General features: G+C 45.5%; 1 protein-coding gene across 1 annotated transcript in view; it reads left to right on the top strand.

Annotated features, from left to right (window-relative positions):
• The window catches only part of HARS1 (histidyl-tRNA synthetase 1), a 654,862-nt gene that overhangs the window by 323,456 nt on the left and 310,089 nt on the right, over positions 1-21,317 (top strand). Inside the window, exon 5 of the mRNA XM_069654217.1 lies at positions 16,314-16,439. Coding sequence (XP_069510318.1) covers positions 16,314-16,439 — 126 coding nt within the window. The remainder of the gene's footprint in view (positions 1-16,313; positions 16,440-21,317) is intronic.

A 21,317-nucleotide genomic window follows, 5' to 3' on the forward strand; every position in this document is an offset into this window, starting at 1 on the left:
AGTAGGTCGGAGTGGGCGGGAGTGGGAGCAGGGTAGAAGAATCGAGCAAAACAGGCAACACCTGTGTGCGGGAAGGGGGCGGTACAAGGGAACATCATTGGGGACCAGAGGGGGCGGGGATGGCCTGTGAGGACAGAGGAAGTAAACACGTCTTGGTGCATGCTTAACTGCTGTCCGAGCACGGGGTCGGGCCCTGGGTCCTCCTTGTCCGGACAGGGCCAAACAGGAATTGCCTTTTTCTTCATCTGCCCTTCGCTTCAGACGCCCCGGTGAGAGACGCCCTTGGTCTAAGAGTTAAGAGAAGGAAGGAAGAGGCAGGGCTAAGAAGGTGGGTGGTGCTTAGGTCAGGTGATCTAGATCCACTTGCACCTGCTCCCCATCTGCAAAGGAAAAGAGGCGGGAGGGCTCCTTAAGTAGGGAAAAAGAGCGACATCCAGGAAGGCACCAGGTATAAGGCTCGGGTGTTGGTCTGCTCACTCCCATAGCAGGCTGTCCGTGTGAAAGTGTTTGTGTTGTGAGGGGGGGGGGTAGAGTTCCTAAATATCCTACCTAGTTGGATGGGGTAAGGGAAGTGGATACAGCGTCTCACCATCCGGCCTCACACTCCCCGAAGACCCCTCACCCAGGTGATCCTCCTGCACTGTCCACCCCAGGAACTGGATTCAAGAGCGATTGCTGTGTCCTGGCCACCTGGATGACAGACCCCCGGGGACTAGTGGGTGAGACACCTTCTGGTTTCTCACAGACCAACTCTCTCCTGGGATACCCCGCTTCAGCCGTCGTTCCGAGTAGAGCCTTGAAACTTGGCAGATCATCCTCTTGTGCCTCTGGTCACAGGCTCCTGCATTTTCAGCTGTCTGACTCCAAGGGACACTGTGGTGGGGCTGCTCCTGTCTTCAACACTCGACGGCCACCTGTTGCCACCTGTATGTTGGTGACCTTCATTGGATCTTGTCCTCTTTGGGTCCCTGAGGTGTCCTGTGGCCACCTCTCCAACAGATGTCTTCACTTGATGTCATTTGGGTCTTCAACTGGGAGCTGTCCCGAAACTATTCCTGTGCATTGCATTGGACCAAAACGAAATCCCATGAAACCAAGTACCTCTTCTGTTAAGACATCTAGATGACCCTTGCGGTAGGAACAAAGACGCAAGAACAAACTTGGAGAAAAGTCTGGCACCTCCAACCGTGGAGGTCTATAAACCGGTCTATATATACCTGTTGAGTTCTCACCCGGTCTCCCAAAGGGGAAGTAGGGCGTAAAGTCACGATCATAACTCAATATGACCAGACCTTTGGTGGTAGAACCTATGTTATCCATCCTTATATAGGTCTATTCTAGTGTGTTGGAATGAGTTGATTACTCACCTGAACTTTACTTAAACTTTTGCCTAACTTTCGAAATCTTTTTTTTAAATTTTTTTTTTTTTTAATCAGAACAAAATTGCCACTGCAAATCTCTAAATAATTTTACCTAAAGTAGTGCATGCTTTGGAACTGGTGACTTATAGTCACAAGGCCCCAAACCATTTTATGGTTGGCGATTGAGGGAAGCTGTTTTGTGTTAATTCTAAAAGAGTTCTGACTATTTCTATACATCAGACTAATCTCCTGTATTGCACTGGAGTTGATTCATATTCAATTCTATTTCTCCGAAGGGTGGATGTGTGTTTTATAAGGTTTTGTGTGACAATCTGAAAGGTTGCGGGCTAGTACCTCCATTGAGCCAAGGTCTATGTATTAAGAGGAAGCTATTCTGTTACTGTGGAGTGTGTTTCAGCCTGCTTTGGTCATATCGCGTCTTCCTCAGGGCTAAATTGGTACTTTTTAGCCCTGAGGAAGACCTGAGATCTTTTGGCTACCTATTTAAAACCGAAGTGCCCCACAATTTCAGTCATTGTTGATATTAAATGTGATTACCAATGAAAGGGCACTTAACATTTTAGGATGTAGCGCTCTGGTTTCATAGCCCTTCATATGCTTTTTTATGTGACACTGCTTACCATTCAATTTTATCTGCTTAGTGTGTAAACTAAAGGCCTACAAAATGATTTTTTGTTTACTTACTGTCTAACTGGAATTAGTAGTGTTGCTCTTTGTAGACTCATTGTAGCCCTAGACCTAGCTCACACCTTCCTGAGACTAAACCTTAGCCGCTATGCTACCTCAACTTGATTGGGTTTGGCTGACCTCTGTGTGTTCTCTGTTCACCATAATAGGGTGGCCTTTAAAACTAGGCTTTAAAGGTTGTAGGCCTGTAGAAGTTACACAACCTATATTTCAGTATGGAGACATAAACTAGTACAACTCTTGCTATGCACAAAGTTGAATACTTAAAAGAAAATGTGTATAGAGAAGGGTTTACCTATCCCTGGTTTAAAAGCCGATCTTGTGCAGAAAGCTAGGAACACATCTTTACCTGGATCTAGTTGTGTAGAAGATGGAGGGAGAGGGCCTAGCAGTAGTAATGGTCCTGTTCTAGATTCCATAAATGGCACACGTGAGGAAGAAGAGAGGGCTTCTCAAGCCTCTATTACAACATCTGAAGCAGAAGTTACTTTTGAATTGATAAAGGTGGAGCTGATAATAACTCAGTTATAACATTGCCCCGATGGAATCTGATAAAATTGAGGAAGAGAAGGATTGAGCATTACACCCGAGTTGGCCAGACTACAAGGGTCTTCAGGCTCCTCCAGAGGGTCTGGCAATGGTTCTGGGTCCTCCTCTAATCCAAGATTTCCTAAGGATATGTTACATGTTTGATGAAGAAGTGGCATTGATTGGTTGACTGCTTTTGAGTACGCTTGTGAAGAATGAGCCTGATAAAATTGCAAGGTTGCACAGCAGACGTCCCCAAAATGGCTTCAGTGCTATTATGGAGTTGTCGCAGCCTGAGAGAAAAGACTGACAAATTAATGCAAGGTGTGCTCTTAAAGTTTACGAAGACTGCTACCCAATAGAGGTTTAGAGATCATAAGAAAAAAAGGAATAATTCCTGGGTGACTTATGTGAATGATTCTTTAAAGAACTTCATTGGCTAGGTGTAAGGCCATAAATCAACCACTTGTGATGGCAAGATAAATCTCGTTATGCTTGAACATATTTGTGATTCTAGTTCCCCTAATCTGAAACGGCATTTGGCAGATTCCAAGGAATTGAATACAACGAAAACTGGCCATTGCGGCTGATTTATGGGCATCACATATTGTCCCATACGGACAAGGGCGATTCTGGTACGCATGATCGGGGAAAAGCAGAGCAAGGGTGGGTATACTGAAGAGCCTGCATTCTTTAAGGCTCATAAACGTTCCATAACGGGGGTAGGTCACATGGAGATAGCATCCCTACATACAAAGGTCCTCAGGATCTTCTGTAACCTGTGGTGCAAGTTATCATGTGAAGGGGGACCCCAGATGTAAGGGTAATACTTTGGGGGTCCATTCTGTGAATCTGGCATTCCCTTATGACGAGGGAGAGATACCCACAGGAGCATCCTTCTCCTTGCCCAGTGGCATTGGATCAGAAGTAGTTTGAGTATCCCTGTGATCCTGGGAATGTAGAGTTACTGTAACGTATGCTTCTATACCTGATAATCGTATTATTTCAAGGATAGTGTACTGCTATCAGGGACACTAGGGCCAGTGGAACTGTGGTGGATTCCACTCTGGTAAAATCAGAGGCTCTGGCGCCCATTAAGTTGGTCGATTGTCCCCCTCTTAACTTCCCAGTAATGGCCGTCACTCTAGTATATGATATGTTCTTTATAATGCACTTACTACCCAGTGGTTTCTAAGCGTAAACACAGGGTTCGAACCTGTATTGCTCCGAGTCGTCTTGGTTCCAAGGCGAGCAAGTTGCCCCTAAGCTATCCTCCCAAGTGTAGTAATTGGGGGAGTGATCAGGATTGTTCAGAGGCATGTGCCCAGTAGTATTCAGTTGTGTAAGGACCTCAGAGACTTTAGTCTTGTGGGGGATAATCGAGCAGAGCTAGCACGTACTAGGTTTCAAACAAAGAAGACTGTCTTAGCCAAGCCTTAGGGGAAGCCCAAGCCAAAGGGGAAACCCAAGACATTGAAGATTACTAAGAAGGGGGAAGAACAGGTCCTCCCTTATTATATCTACAACTGAGCTTGAAGTAACTTACCAAACCTTTAAACTTGTCGAGGAAGAAGGGTTCCCTGAAGTGTTCAATCCCCATGAGAACCCTGATCTGCAAAGTTTGCTTGCAGAAGGGGGAAGGGGGGAACCTTCTACCAATTTAATTTAGGAAGGATCTGAGAGAGTGTCCATCTATAAAAGGTGTTGGGCGACAGGCCTGCCCCCAGTTGGAGGTTGAATCCTCTGGGAAGCAAAGAATCCATTGGGAGGGTGGAGGTGTGGTTGCTGTGCAGTGAACCATAGTCCACAGGAGGCATCCATAGGAGGTTGGTGGTCTTTCGGTATGCAAGGCCCTTCCTCCTGCAGTTGGCACATGCAGTCCCCTTGCAGTTCATCTTGGTGTTAACAGGACTAAGCAGAGGTTATCCATGCATTTTTGCTTGCATAAGATGGGGGTCCAGATAGAAAGTCACTGCAAGAGTTTCACAACGTGTCAGTTCTCTGGCAAAAGTGGAAGAAAAATTCAAATATCCAGGGAACAGCTTCATCGTCCCAATGGGGACGGATCAAGAATTGTGAAAAACCTAGAGATTGTGAAAACCTTCATAAGGGAGCTACAAACCTTATGAACTGTGAAAGACATTGGGAAATCAGCTAGGAGAAGGGAGTCCTTCTTCTAGCCCCACAAGAACTTATTGATTATTTTGATTTTCTGTTGGGTTACAGAGACCCCAGAACTGTTATGGAACTTTTGCTTTGACCAACCTGGGAGACGTTTGAATGCTTTTCATCCAGACGAAGGGAGTCCTTCTCCTGGATTGCGACAGTAGCTGGACTTGACAGGGATAGAGCAGGTGCCTTTGTGACCAGACGGTGCCTTTTCTTTTTGACTTGCACACATTTCTTGACAAGCACCAGAGTTTCTTTAGTTTAGGTAGGGAAATCCTTAGAGTTAGGGCTAGATAGGTTTGTTTTATAATTTAATAAAAGTCTGTAGCAAACACTATGGCACCACTTGATCAGTCTCTTCCTTCTTTGCTGCCATGCCAGTCACAGAAAAAGGTCCCACAGTGAAGACTACAGTGGTGCCATCCAGGATGGTCCTGAATTACCATACCTTAATTCACCAGGGAACATTAATTTTCTTTAGAAAATGAGACCATGAGTGCCAGATGGACGGCCCCCTTCATTTGTATCATGTTAGAGAGGTCTGTTCTTCAGTGTGAGTCTATGTTTGGAGTTAGCTTCTCTAGTGCACAAACCATTCATGTATGTCTTATTGTTAACAAGATTTTTACTTTCCTCAGAAAACAGTTTTTCTTGTGGCTATAACATCAGCCAGACGAATTTGCAAACGCCAGGCTTTCTTCCACAGAGCCTTTCGTGCCCTTTTCCAGGAACGTGATGGTAGATCATACAGCTCCATCCTTTTTTTCTAAATTTCATCTCATTTAAGAGCTCATTCCTCCAGTCTTTCAATCCAGCCGCCCTGCTTCCTCTGCTGAGGAAACGTAAGGGAAAGCCAAATTTACTTTTTTGGTCGCTGGTATGTGGTGCTTCAAGCATGCTTTTATTCTTCTTTGAAGCTTCTTACAGTGAAGGGTAACTGGACATTTTTTGTTAATGCTCATGGAATGATCTGATAGCTCAACTGAGCTTTGAAGGGTAGTAAATGAAACCAGGGGGCAGATCCCTGCCATATCATGACAGCACTTCAAACAGGAAAAGAATAGGCCATTTTAATGATACAACTTCTCCTGACGGGACAATGGTGCATGCTGTGCTTAAAAGAAAGTGAGAGATTGCCATGAGTACCTTTACTGCTGGTTCATGTCTAAATACAGTATTTGCCAATACCTGATCAGGTCCGACAGCATCAATCTCTCAATTTAGAGCAACAAGTCCTACGGCAAGCAGTGGACCATGCCACACAAACCGGTATCCTTTCTCGATAACCCACCATTGTAATGTCAGAAGCATGTCATGAAATGGAAGAGACCCCAGAAGTATATGTAATGCCAAAGGGCAAGAAAATGAACCGCCTAATGCAGACAACAAGGTCCTGTGCACTTGCCTGGGTAAATTACTGCACTTTGCAAATGCAAACTATTATGTTATCTTTCACATTTACAATGCCATTGGAAGGATTTGAAACTATAAGTGTGTACAGTACCATCTTGTGTTCTTGCTATTACAGCTCTTTCACTTCCAAAAGGCCCATTCATTTTTTATTGTATTAGAAGGACTTTGTTGTACTGTTGTATTATTCTCATTTGTTTCAGCCGTGACATTAACGTATATTTATTTTAAAGCTATTAAGACAGAATTCCTATTTTTCTGGACTGTAAGAAGGCCACTTTAGGACACCTAAACCTTTAGCTTTTTTCCTATTTTTTTTTTTTTTTGCATCACTGATTTATTTATGGTTGCCAGTGGGACTTCTCCTGTCCGGATGTTTTTCCAATGTTTAACTCTCATTTAGCCATAACGGCTGAATGTAGTAGTTGGGGCATATCCCATTTTGGCTATTCTGCTCCTGGAGGTCCTTCCTGAATTCTCCTGCCTTCCCTCATGCGCTGGGTGGGCTGGTTTGCATTACAATGAAGAGGCGGAAAGCGAGGCCACCGGGTTACCAGCTCGAAGCTTATCCTGCTAACTAGCTAGGACAGGGAGTAAAGCAAGACTGACCATGTAGGCATGTTGCCTTGTTTTGCGCCTACTCCCATAGTTCATGCCATCGAAGCGCTTTTACCTGTCAGAGGCAAAGGAGGAGTATGACAGCAAATCCAGCCATGAGGGAGGAGTAACGTCAAAGTAGATGGTTGGGATGAGGGTGAGGGATAGAGAAAGATTCGCAAGAAGGTATGAGAAGAAAAAGGTGGAAGACCTACGAGTATGATTGGACCGGCACCGAAAGGAGAGCTAGCTGGAGAAGTGGTGTTCGCTGCGCCGGGGGGTATGTTTGGAATCTACTCGCTGCATGGTGAGCTCGGGCATGTTCAAGCCATGCTCAAGAAAACACAAGCGGCAAAGTCCTTCTACTTACTTCCAACAACATTTGGCAGAGGTTGTAAGACAGAAATCCGAATTTGACAATTTTGCAACAGCTCCACCTTTCATATAGCATGTGTGAACAAGTTTCTTCTTGACGCATCAAACTTTCTTTCTGATTTCATTTGAGTCAGTGTGACTTCAAAATAACAGCATTTCTTTTAGAGGATTTAGGGGTTTATTTATTTTATTTATTTATGTAATTTGTGAAATGCCCAAACCCAGGCGTATGTTAAATTTTATGCTCAATTAGTTACATACATGTTTGAGCAATTGCATACAGGAATAATCAGTTACAGGAAATGTTAAAGAAAACGAAGTACATTTCAATCCGGTATAAAAACAATTACAGGCAAAATAGGGGAGACAGACCGTGCTTAGGAAAAGTAGAACTAGTAGTAACCTAGTTGTATTGATCGAAGAGCTAGGTCTTAATCTGTCTTAATCTGTCTCTTGAAATGCTGGTGGGATGGTACGTTTCTAATGTGGGTTGGGAGGGAGTTCCAAAGCTGCAGGCCTACGACTTCTTAAGGTTGTTCGGTCTCATCGCATCCCCGCATCTTCCTAGTGCCAGATGCACACCTGAGGATGATATCCCTTTAATGGGCTCTAAACACTCAATGGTGCCAGTTCTCTGGTCAAATGACGGAATTTCTTTAGATTCCGAACAAGGTTCGGCAGGATCTTCTGTGGTGGATTTGCACAGAGAATATCCTAAAAGGAGAACAGTTTTAACAACAATGGCCGGCGATTACAGTAGTGACGGACGCCTCACTCATGGGGTGGAGAGCTCATGCCAACGATCTGACAATGAGCGGTCGTTGGTCTCCATCGGAGTCCAAACTACACATCAACCTTTTAGAGCTGAGAGCAATCAGACTAGCGCCGAAGGCTTTTCCATCTGTTAGAGGAAGACATTTCCTGATAATGAGGGACAACACAGTGGCCATGCATTATCTAAACAAGAGGAGGTGTAGGGTCACTACCTCTGTGCAGAGAGGCAATGCGGCTCTGGTATTGGGCAATTCAAGAAGGACTCTACTTAACGGCAGTTCATCTAGCCGGCGAGGAGAATATGACGGCGGACGCTCTGAGCAGGCAGAGCACGATGTCCCACGAGTGGGAACTGGCTCAGGAAGTCATTCAAGAGATCTTCGCCCTTTGGGGAACCCCTCAAGTAGACCTGTTTGCAACCGGAAGTGCGAAAGGTATTGCTAAAGGGAATTTCCCCCGAGAGGAGCCCTAGGGGACACGTTCGTGGTGGAGTTGAACTTCCCACTATTATACGCGTTCCCTCCGATTTCCGTCATTCCTCAGGTCATCAGGAGATTGAGATGGTTCGGAAACCGCATGATCCTAATTGCCCTGGATTGGGCCAGGAGAATGTGGTACCCGGACCTTCTAGACATGTCCATCTGTCGTCCGTTACGTCTTCCTCAGAGAGAGGACCTTCTCTCACAAATGGAGGGCCAGGTTCTCCATCCAGAGGTCAAGATTCTCAACCTTCATGCTTGGTATCTGAAAGGATGAGATACAAGGATTTGGACCTTCCAGATGACGTCATGGAGGTGTTGCTTTCGGCAAGAAGGCCAGCAACAAAATCTCTATACCGTTGCCGTTGGAAAAGGTTTTGCAACTGGTGCAGAGAAAAGAATGTTGATCATTTTCTATGTTCCATTCCAGAAGTATTTTCATTTTAAAATTTGTTTATTGGCATTTATGGTTAAAAGCGTTTTACATTATTACTGGTCAGGGCCTTTATTCAGGATACCTGACATACTTATTGCAGTTATGCCTTGTTATGAAACAAATTAACAGCATTCATACAACAAACTTAACATTAACAGTCTCCTTACAATGGGCGAATGGTGGTTGGTATTGTCGGGAAGGGTGAGTGTAATTTCCACAGGTGAGTGGGAGGAGTTCTTTCTGGAGTAATTCAGAGTTTGGGGGGTATGTAGGTGCGGTATAATACATTGATTTGTATTGATCGAAATCTTTGGTTCCTGGAGACCTCTTTTGGGAAGGACAGTGCTCTGAGCCATTCACTTTCTGTCATTCCGTGTCCCATGTCCGTTTCCCAGTGGGTCTTTAGTGCAGCACTGCGAGGGTTGGGGATGTCCCTTAGAAGACTATATATTTGAGATATCGCTTTTCCTCCTTCATTTAAGTTGTACATCAGTGTCAAGAAGGGGTCCTCTTCGGGTTCCTCTGGCCAGCTGGACCATCTCGTGCGGGCTATGTTGCGGATCTTTTGATACTACAGGAATTGACCAGCCTGGATATCTTCTACCGCCTGCAGCTCGGGGAATTCTCTGAATGTACCGTCGGTATATAGGTCACCCCAAGTATATAATCCCTTTCCTTTCCCATAGCCTGATGTTGTATAGGTTGGTGTCTGTTTTGTCGAGCCCTGAGATGATTGGCACTTCTCGGGAGTATGGATGTTTCAGGCGCAAGACCGTTATGGTTCTGTGCCATATCTTCTTGCCTAGGGTCGCCAGTAATGGTGGTCTATGTATCAGTTTCTGTGGGGCCCAAAGCCATTCTTTCAGCTGGATCGGGGCAATCATGGCCTGTAGCAGGGGGGTCTCGGATGTGGCTTCATCCGCTAGCCATTTGGACACATCGCACAGTTGGGCTGCCAGATAGTATTTTTCTAGATTTGGTAGTTGGATGCCACCTTGGTCGTATGGTAGGACTAGCGTGGATAGGGCTACCCGGTGTCTGCCCTTCCCCCATAGAAATTCCTTGATTATTGTGTCAAGAAGTTGGAAAAAGGGTTTTGTGATATAGAAGTGGACATTTTGGAATCCGTACAGGAATCTGGGGAGAATGATCATCTTGGCTATCGAGGCCCTCCCTAGCATGGATAATGGAAGTTTCGCCCAGAATCTTATGGATTTGCGTAGTGCGGGTACTGTAGCCTTCGTATTGTGTATGTGCATTAACTCTGGGGTGTGCATTATTTGGATCCCTAGGTAGCGGAAGGAGGTCGTTTGCCATTTTTCGCCCACTTTGGGGAGATCTTCGCTGCTTCTGTTTTTCAGTCCTGCCAGAGGGAACAAGCAGGATTTAGTTTTGCTAAACTTGATGCCAGAGTATTTGGCGAAATTGTCGAGGACTTCCAGTATTGTCGGCACATTTAGGTGGGGATTGTTGACATATATTAGAACATCATCAGCGTATAGTGAGATGATATGGTCGATTCCCGCCAACCTGATCCCTGCATTGAAAAATTGCTGTCTGAAATAGATTGCTATAGGTTCCAATCCTAAAACATAGAGCATGGGGGAGAGTGGGCAGCCCTGCCTAGTACCCCTCTGAATGTCCCATGTTTCAGACACGTATTTCCCAGATTTCAGCCTGGCCTTAGGTTTGTGGTACAGGATCTTGACCCATCTGATGAATCCCTGGCCAATTCCGAATCCCTCCAGGACTGCTATTAGCCACTCCCAGTATACGGAGTCGAAAGCTTTAATGGCGTCTAAGGATAGTAGTGCTAGTTGTTCGTCGCATGTGTCAGTCTGGGCTATGATATGTTGGAGCCTATGCAAATTTAGGGATGTGTTGTGGCCGGGTATGAAGCCGTTTTGGTCTGTATGTACTATTTCTCCTATCACTTTGGATAGTCGCTTTGCCAGGATCGTCGTTAATATTTTAACGTCGTAGTTAAGCATGGCGAGCGGGTCGATAAGAGTCGCATTTGTCGGGAGGCCTATCAGGCTTGAGCATTGGGATCACTAGGGTCTCTCTCATACTGTCTGGAACGACGCCTCTTTCGTATGCCTCTGAAAAGACTTGGTGTAGTAGTGGCGTTAGGGAGGGTTCGAATGCTTTATAGAACTCAGGGGGGAGCCCATCACTTCCCGGGGTTTTACATTTGGCTAGTGACCGAATGGCGTCTGTTATGTCTTCTGGTGTGATGTCGGAGTTCAAAGTGTCGGATTGTGCTGGTGATAGCTTAGGTAGGCCTATTTCCTCCAGTGTATCCGCTATTTGTTCTGGTGGGATCTTGTCCGCATGGAGTATAGATCTGCCTAGTAAAGTTTAAAAGTGTTGTTGATACTCTGCTGGGTTCTGTGCTCCGTGTCGTGTTCGTCCCTTAATATTTTGGTGATCTGTCTGGGGTGTTCTTGTTTACACAGCCAGGCCAATAACCGGCCTGGTTTGTCTGCTTCTGCGTGTGTTCTGTCGGTCCTGGCACTAAAATCAAATTTGGCTAGTCTGTTCCACGCGCCGGAGCAGGCATCTCTAAGGGTTCTAAGGTAGTCTTCCCTCCCGGGGGTTTCTGTTGGGGTGGCCTCTAGTTTCTGGATCTCGCCTTCTCTCTGTTCAAGTTCAGCTCTTAGTGTCTTTCTGATGCCTCCCGCTTTCGCAATAACTTCCCCTCGGGTGACTACTTTTAAGGCCTCCCAAACCACGCTGATGTGTTCTACGCTACCTGAGTTTTCTGCTATGTAATTCTCTATGGATTCTTGCAATTCCTCCCTAAAGGCTGTGTCCTTCAGGGCATTAGTAGGCATTCTCCACATGGGGATGGGTGGTCTGGGACTGTTGTGCTGCCAGTCCATCAGGAGTGGGCAGTGGTCAGAGATAGACCTCCCTAAATATTGCATGCCCCCTACTTGTGGCAGGTGCTCCTTGCTTATGAAGAGGTAGTCCAGCCTAGTGTGGAGTTTGTGGGGGGATGAGTAGTATGAATAGGCTCTCTCGTCTGGATGTAACACTCGCCATGCATCTGTCAGGTCTAGTTCCTTGACCAGGGTGGCTAGGGACATGGTGGCTGTGGAGGGGCCTTTCACTGGAGGCCAGGACCTGTCCAGCACAGAATCGTGGACACAATTGAAATCTCCACCCCACAGGAAAAAGGCCTCTAAATTGCACCATCTTGGCACTTAGTGTTTACAAGTGGGAAGGGATGTTATTGTTGGGGAAATATGAGTTCACTATGCAGATCTCCCTTTGCTCGAGAGTGCCCCATATTATTAGGTATCTGCCCTCTGGGTCTTTTTCCATATTAGTCAAGTGGAATGGCACTTGGGGGTTGATCCAGGTGTAAACCCCTCTGGCGTATTTGGAGTAGGACGCTCCGAAACCTTGTCCTCCCCAGTGTTCCTTCAGTTTTGCATTGGTTTCTGTGGTGCAGTGTGTTTCCTGCAGTAGGGCAATGTCCACTTTTTTCCTGCGTAAGTAGGATTTTATCCTATTTCTACAAAGATAAGTGCCCAGGCCCCTCACATTCCAAGTTAATATCTTAATGTGCTCCGCCATCTTGGTACTGCTGGAGGGTTCAGGAAACGCTCGCTTTCCCCCGAAGTGCTTGTAGCCTCGTCTAGGGCCCCAGGGTCCTCGCCAGCTCGTGGATTCCAGCCCTCCTCGACCGCCATTCCAGCCCGCCAGATCCCTGGTTGCATTTTACTGTATGGAGACTTACTGTTTTAACTGTTATTCCGTGGAATGAATTAACTAGGAAAAACAACAAAGAACTGCCCCAGCAGTCGTTTCGAACTGACAACGCTCGGGGGCTCCCGGGCCTTCCAGTCCTGTCCAGGTCTTTCGGCTCAGGTAGTGTGTAGGTTTTTTGCCTACTCCTTTCTGGTGTGGGGGGGGTCATCAGCGGTCTTGCGATTGGGCTTCCAGTTTCCTGCCCAGTTGTGATATTTCCTTGATGCGGCAGTAGATTTGGTCTCGATATTTAGGTGCATGTGGGGCCTTTGTGTGGTTTCATCCTTTGTTGTGTTTCATCAATTCCTCAGTGTCTTCTGCAAGGTTATTGTGTTCAAGCCATAGATTTGCTGCGGCCGGGGTCTCTAGGAAAATGGCCTTTCCCTTGTATAGTATTTTAAGTCTAGCCGGGTATAGCAGCATATATTTAAGGTTCAGTTTTCGTAATCTGGCCTTTATGGGAATGTAGGAGTTCCTTGCCCGTTGTACCGCAGGGGTATAGTAGGATATATGACTATTGATGCATTGCTTCTTTTGATCTCACCTCTCTCCCTCGAGAACCTCAGTATAGTCTCTTGGTCTCTGAAGTTCAATATTTTCGCAATCATTGGTCTTGGGTAAGACCCGGGAGGTGGTCGCTTCTGAAGAGACCTGCGGGCCCGCTCCACAGAGAACCCCTGGGTGAGATTGCCCGTTCCAATTTCCTGCATCAGCAGTGTTTCTATGAACTCTGTGGGGTTTGAGCCATCCATGTCTTCCGGAACTCCCAGAATTCGGACGTTATTTCGTCGGGCCCGGCCTTCCGCATCCTCGGAGCGTGCTTCCAACCGAGCCACTGTTTCCAGCTCTTTAACTTTCGCTATTAGCTCCTGTGTGGTCTCTGTGGTTTCCTGTAGCGTGGCTTCTGTGGCAGTGACTCTCTCGGCCAAGTTGCGGGCGTCTTGCCTTATTAGTTGTAGTTCCGATTTTATTTCTCCTCTCATGTCTTCAACAGTTGTTTTTAGTGCTGCAATCGCCTGAAGGATCTGAGAGTCACGGGGGTCCTCTGGCAGGGTCGGTGGCTCGGTCATGGTGTCCCCTTCTTGTGGCATATGTGTCTTCGGTCGAGCTGTAGTGAACGAGTCCATCGTTACGGTTCTGGACCTGTTTTTGGGGGGAGACATCGTACCATATGGGGTGTCCGGGTTCTCGTGTAGTATGATGTTAGCTTTGGCAGTTTTGGTCTGTGGCCTTAGTTTGATGTGGGGAGCCCACCTCTGGGGGACTCTGCGAGTGTGAGGTTGAGTCGTGCGCTGATCTGACTCCTCGGTGGCTGACCCTATGCGGTAGTTAATCGGAGGCTGGCATGAGGCGCTTCCCTTAGCACAATACCTAGTTCGCTGGCCACGGCCTGCGCAGGGAGGATAGTTGCCCCCGTATAACTGGTGACAGTGTGGGGTAGTGAGAACTTAGATGGGCAGCCACTTACTTCATTTTGGGTTGGGTGGGTCCACAGGTGTCGTCAGGATTCATTTGCTTGTGCCTCGTGGTGGCCGTCGAACGCCGCGTGGGTTCCTGTCTGCTCCCTCGTTTGGATCTACCCGTACTTGTTACTTGGCTTGTCTCTCGAATTGTGGGGCTTCCTCCGCAAGCGGGCTAGGATGGGGGCCCGCAAAGCTCCAGCCGGGGTCCACGGTCACACTGAGGTGGGTTGCTTCAGGGGCTCGCTCTCCCAGGAGAGCCGGCGGGTCCGGCTGCCTTCCGCCACCCACAGGCCACCGCAGGGATCTTTCCCCTTTTACCCACCGCAGGGTGGGGTAGTGGGAGCCTGATGGGGGTATTGTTCGCTTCAGTTGCTGGGTCAAGCTGTCCGTGGAGGCCTGCAATCTCCGTTAGCCTCCGCGATCCGCTCTGTCACAGGCCGCTCGGTGCGACCATCATCTTAGGTGTCGTAAGGGGGGAATCTTAGGGCGCTTCGTTTCAGGCGCTGGGCGAGTCGGTTCCCCCGTGGCTCCGTTTGATTTCTGCTCTACCAGGCCCTCGGCTCCCCAGCCGGGCCTCCCGGTCTCGTAATGGCAGGTCACCCTCGGGAGCACTCCCGCCGAACGGCCCAACAGTTAACCCCCGGGTCCCGCCGTCCGCTGCCTCTCCCGGGTCACCTCTAGCGTCTCTGCTCCCCCTTGCCTTGGGATAGAGCTGTGGGAGCCCGATGGTGGTGTTTCCGGTCGAGGGGAGGCAGGTTGTTGTGGCGTTCAGCGGAGGCCTGCGGGTCTCGTTTCTGTCCCGCCTCGCCTAGTGGGTCTCTCCGTTGCGGGCCGCCATCTTGGATGTCGCAGGGGGGAAATCTCAGGGTGCTTAGTTTTCAGCTTTGCCTACACCGATTTTCTCCGGTATTTCGGTCGGGTACGCTTGAAAGGTTCTGTTGTGGCTCGGTCAAATTTCAGCCCTGGAGCTTCAATATTTTCGCCGTTATTACTTGTGCTGCAGGATCGTGGGCAGGAGCTCTTTGGAAAGCCGCCTTCACTACATGCGTGCTGGCCACGCCCCGGGCTCCATTCCAGAAGTATTGTCCTTCCTCATGCCCCTAGCACATAGAGGTCTAAATGTTGGGACCATTAAAGGTCATCTTGCATCGCTTTCCATTTTCAAGCGCTCGTCGGAAGAATGCTCTTATTTCAAAATGTCTTTAAATAGTACAATTCTTAAAAGGACCCACCAATGTGTTTCCTCCTTATCCCTTCCAAGTACCAATTTGGGATCTTAATCTGGTTCTAAAATTCTTAATGTGTGCCCCTTTTGAACACCTTGCACACTTGTCCATTAAGATTACTAACAGTGAAAACTGCTTTCCTAGTTGCTTTAACATCTGCAAGAAGAGTGGGCGAATTGCAGGCACTGTCTTCTGGGCCACCCTATACTGTGTTCCATAGGGACACAGTGGTATTAAGGGTTAAACCCTCATTTTTACCTAAAGTTGTGTCCGATTTTCATTTAAATCAGAAAATTATTCTACCCGCATTCTACCCTCCACCTCATCCTAGTAAGGAGGAGGAAAGATCGCACAGGTTGGACCAGAGAAGAGCTCTAAGCTTTTAAATTTCTAGGCTTTCCAAGCTTAGAGTGGATAATCAACTTTTCATTGACTACACCGGAAGGAAATTGGGTCAATCGGTGTCAAAACAAACCATATCACGTTGGATTGTGCTTTGCATTTCAGAATGCTACAGATTGGCGGGAAAAGACCCACCAGAAGGCTTAAGGGCCAATTCCACCAGAGGCATTGCCTCTTCCACAGCCCTTCAAAGAGGTGTTCCCATAAAATACATTTGTGAGGCAGCAACTTGGTCATCGCTGCACACTTTTTCAAAATTCTATAGTCTGGATGCTTCCCAGTCTAAGGAGCTGGCTTTTGGTAAAGCAGTGCTATATTCCGCCATATAATGGTATAGAAAATCTACTCCCTCCTCCAGAGAATTTTCTATACTGCTTTGGGAGTCTATCTAAGATGAGGAATACATTGGAGGAACATCAAATCGAAAGAACGTTACCAGTTGGTAAGTAACTTGTTCTTCTCGCACTACAGTAGAATATTTGTATTGAGCTTTGCCTGCATTGCATGGGCTATCCATTAACTGAAATGACTTCTATTGGACAAAACTAGCTACATTATAGTAAAGGATTTACACCTGATTATCTTTGAAGTGTCATTTAATCCTTCCTTGACTCCTCTGCTGCCAGGTACCCTTTGCACGATACTTGGCCATGAACAAAATCACCAACATTAAGCGTTACCACATTGCCAAAGTTTACCGTCGAGATAACCCAGCCATGACGAGAGGACGCTACAGGGAGTTTTACCAGTGTGTGAGTAGTTGCAGTACCATGTTTTTGAGGTCTTCTTTGCAGATGGTATGAATATTATTTTGGCTCTGTACTACTCTTGTTTATGTCAAAGGTTATCTGTGTGCTGAACTCTTCCTTCGCATTGTTCTGCAATTGGTTGAGTAGATGACTCTTCTACCAGCATATTATTTGAAGAGTATCTCCTACTGTAGAGTGAAGGTGCACTTTTAACTGTCTAATGACTTGAGAAAAAAAATCATACATGCAGACACGTATACATGGCTCTTGGCATCATGCTCATCAATGCCATGTAACATTCACACTGGTTTAGAACATAAGAAAACAATATAGGTTGCCACTCAGTAGTTTAGACTGCGCTTCTCCAGTTAATAATATTCTATATAATAATTAAAACAGTGCAGTTATTAGCCAACAGTTATTACCAATGAATCGTATTACAAAAAATATTCATCATTGTGGATTATTATGGGGAGGTAAAAGCACCCCATAAACACAGTCGAAAAAACATTGATATTATTCAATTTCAAGCATAATTTCAACGTGTCAAATTATAATTAAATAAAATCATCCATTGTTGACATGAAATGTGTTTGAACAGAAAAATAATCATACATACTAAATTATGGGTAACAGTTGTAGATAAAATTAAAAGTGCGAAGAAAAGAATATGATCTAATATTGGGGCTAAGACATTAAAGGAAATTACAAACCTTACTTTGGGTCTTAACCAACAGATTCAAGCAAATTCGTGGCTGTATAACTGACAGCACAATGAATCATCTTTCTTTATGATACAGGCTTTATTTGTCCTGAATATCTAAAATACCTGGACAAATTATCACTTACAGGACATGCGTATAGGGTGAATCAATAATTCAGCTATTATAAGCATCACCCTACAAGGGATACTGGTTGATCAGATATACTCTTTCATGCTGGGTGGAACTTGACATACTGGATTAATGCAATTTGATTAATCACCTGGAGGCGCGGTTGCACAGCTATATTGCTCATAACTAGATTACAATTTATTTAGTTGAGATCATGGAATGACAAGGTACAAAGGTGATTGATTTATCAGGAATTGTACGCAAACATTAATTGATTCTGTTGAGTAAGAAAATGATGTTCAAATTCTAAAATAGTTCATATTCTTTTCTTCCCCCTCCCATTTTTTTCTATTGTTTTTTACTTTTCTTTAATTGTGTCTACAACTGTTACCCATAATTTGGTATGTATGGTTATTTTTTCGTTCAAACATATTTCATATCAATGGATGATTTTATTTGATTATAATTTGTCCCATTGAAATTATGCCGGGTATGCTTGAAATTGAACAATATCAATGCTTTTAGACTGTATTTATGGGGTGTGTTTACCCCCCATAATAATCGACCATGATAAATATTGTTCGTAATATGATTTTCATTGATAACTTTTGGCTATTGTTAGCGCATCTGTGAAGCCTTTAGAACGACTAGATGTCGAAGCACGTGTCGGTTTAGCGCTATTATTGACAAATATTTCTTACAAACAGCACTGTTATATTCTAATTATTATATAGAATATTGTTACCAGGAGAAGCACAGTCTAAACTACTGAGTGGCAACCTATATTGTTTTCTTACCATGTATTAGGGCATCGGGGCAGAATCCCTGCCACTCACGGACTGCAGCTATCCCAATCGATTGTATTTCATAACTGAATTTCAACATAACCTAAGCGAACCAGACCCAGTTCAGCCCCAAAACAGACACACTGGGTTAGAACATAAGTTAGGCTAAAAAACACAATCTAACCTTTGATTCTAATATGTAGAACGTCGCACCCGACTGTCCAGCTTTCAACATGAATTTATCCATTAACAGCTACGTGCACATATTGAGAGGTGCTAGACCATTGATTCTCATATGTAGAATAACACACCTGGCTGTCCAGCTTCCCACACGCATTAATCCAGTTATGTACACATATCGAGAGGTGTTGTGGCAAGGTTAACCTCTGCAAATAAAAATGCAGCAGATCTTCGAACGTACACAGACCAGTCTAGGGATGGGTGTATGATGTGAATGCAATATTGCACAGCAGTTTATTGGCAGCATGCTGCACCTTTGGGAGCTAGATGGGGATAGAATATGCTTTGTGTATTGTGGCTAAGCGCCGCTTTTTTAATTGTTGGTAACAGAGAAGTCTTTCTCTGTCCACCTAACTGGAGATGCAGGCACTTAAAATAGTGAGCTGGTTTAAAAGTACATAAAATTACCTAAATTAACAACCAGCAGGGGGATGTCCCCATAATACATCTGTAACCAATGCATTCATTATAATGACGTTATAGGTAAGAATTAACTGAACAATATGGCGATATGTTCACAATAAAATAACTTTCAGAAAATTGATAAACTACCCCCAACTCCTAATAAGTCTATGGGCTAATAGGAAATAATGGACCAATGTTATTGTACGGAATCAAGTGACAAGTCTGCACAGGGCACTGAAAGTTCGGACTCAAAGAAGACTCCAAGTGGCATCTGAAGAATCCCCAGAGGCAGCCCAGTTCAAGAGTTGCGCAAACCACATCTCAGGTTGGTGGCTTGCAGAGCTGAGTGATGACATGACCAGCTTACTTTGTGATCTCCGGCCAAAAAAGAACGTTTGTTAGGAAAAGTACCCTACATAGTCATTCCCAGTAGCCACCCAATGTCACTGACAGGTAGCAAATCACAGTTGCCGGATTACTGGATTTAACACTAGAGGCTCCACTTTAGAAGCCTCCTGGAAGAAAATCCTTCTTTTGAGCCAAAAGGGCTACAACTGGTGAAACCACTGTATTAGAGTAGCTCAACGCAGGAGCCCAACATTCGCAAATTAATGAATGAAACGTACCCTCAAAGGTGAATTGATGGACTTTCAACCGGATTTCCCAATGAAGGAAATACATTCAGATGGTCCAGGGTAGTGTCTACAGTTTGAAGCCCTTGGATCAGCAGCAGGGATGGCTGCGTTTTGACAGCTGGATGGGCTGGATCTACAGCAGAAGCTACTGACGCCTGACCCTCGCGGAATGGACACCATCTGTGGTCAGAGGGACCCCTTAAAGAAGTACAGACAATAAAATGACGATACAGCTTCCGAAAAACAAAGATTTGACGACAGTCGTGAGTCACAGGTCGCAAAGTGCAGCAAGACACTTCATTGGAGAGCTCCACATTGGGAGTATAAAACAAGGGTCAGAGTGTACATACGAACCATAGTTTTCAGCATGGAGGATGCCGTGCTCGGCTCCAGGGGTCGGAGAGTAGAAGCTAGTCCTGAGAATGGAAGTGCCAAAAAACACCTCTTGGAGAACTGATTCCACTGTCCCCATTGGATTGGAGGGAAGAGGCACCAGACTTTTTCATGCTGGTCAGGAAAAGCGAGAACGACATCAGAGGTTCTTAGAAAATACACTGGTTAAGAGCTTCCATGGTAGTTCCTAGGCCAGTCATGCCTCCTGGATGTTTGAGGGTGGAATCCCAGCAATTGATAAAACTGGTGCAGAGTATCGCATTTATGCCAAAACAGAAAGTATAGGGTAATTGTTTGGAAAGATGTTCTTTTTGCTGCTTTCCTCCCATAGACTTCTATGGGACACCCTTTCTTTTTGCTTTGTTTTGATTGCTGACCTCACTTTTTGGAGGTAAGCAAAGCCGTCTGCTTTACTTCCCTTGCTTTGTGCTAATTGATATGGGGAACCTGATCAGTCCATAGGGTAATATTGGCTGTTAAGGTCCATGTACCTAACTCCCTCTGCCCTGCTGTCTGGTAGTCGAACCTGGGCTAAGGATCCTTTCCTAGGTCATAACTTCTGAATAGTATTTACCAAATCTGATCTTTGGTAAATACTTATCTAATTTGTAAAAATGTTATTGTACGGAATCAAGTGACAAGTCTGCACAGGGCACTGACAGTTCGGACTCAAAGAAGACTCCAAGTGGCATCTGAAGAATCCCCAGAGGCAGCCCAGTTCAAGAGTTGCGCAAACCACATCTCAGGTTGGTGGCTTGCAGAGCTGAGTGATGACATGACCAGCTTACTTTGTGATCTCCGGCCAAGAACGTTTGTTAGGAAAAGTACCCTACATAGTCATTCCCAGTAGCCACCCAATGTCACTGACAGGTAGCAAATCACAGTTGCCGGATTACTGGATTTAACACTAGAGGCTCCACTTTAGAAGCCTCCTGGAAGAAAATCCTTCTTTTGAGCCAAAAGGGCTACAACTGGTGAAACCACTGTATTAGAGTAGCTCAACGCAGGAGCCCTACATTTGCAAATTAATGAATGAAACGTACCCTCAAAGGTGAATTGATGGACTTTCAACCGGATTTCCCAATGAAGGAAATACATTCAGATGGTCCAGGGTAGTGTCTACAGTTTGCAGCCCTTGGATCAGCAGCAGGGATGGCTGCGTTTTGACAGCTGGATGGGCTGGATCTACAGCAGAATCTACTGACGCCTGACCCTCGCGGAATGGACACCATAAAAAGCTTTATAAAGCACCACCAACAACCCACTGCATAATTTCTGAAGAGGCTATATATTGGAACTTGTGACTTTTGTGCACAAGGCCCCAAACTATTTTAGGGTTGGCCTTCATAAGATTGAGAGAAGCTCTACTTGTGCTTTATTCAGACTACTTCTAGCTGTTTTCCTTGCATCTGGGTAATCCCCTATTACACTGGTAACTAATTCATATGCAATTTATATTCTCCTATTGGTGAACGTGCATGTAAGGTGTATATATGGTTTTGATTGACAATACTTACCTGTGATTTGTGTAACCAGGCCTAATATTTAATTGTATTTTGAAATAGTTACTGTCTAACTTGAATTAAATGT

This window comes from Ambystoma mexicanum, chromosome 3q, assembly GCF_040938575.1.
Source record: "Ambystoma mexicanum isolate Mex_15411 chromosome 3q, UKY_AmexF1_1, whole genome shotgun sequence".
Lineage (NCBI taxonomy): Eukaryota > Metazoa > Chordata > Amphibia > Caudata > Ambystomatidae > Ambystoma > Ambystoma mexicanum.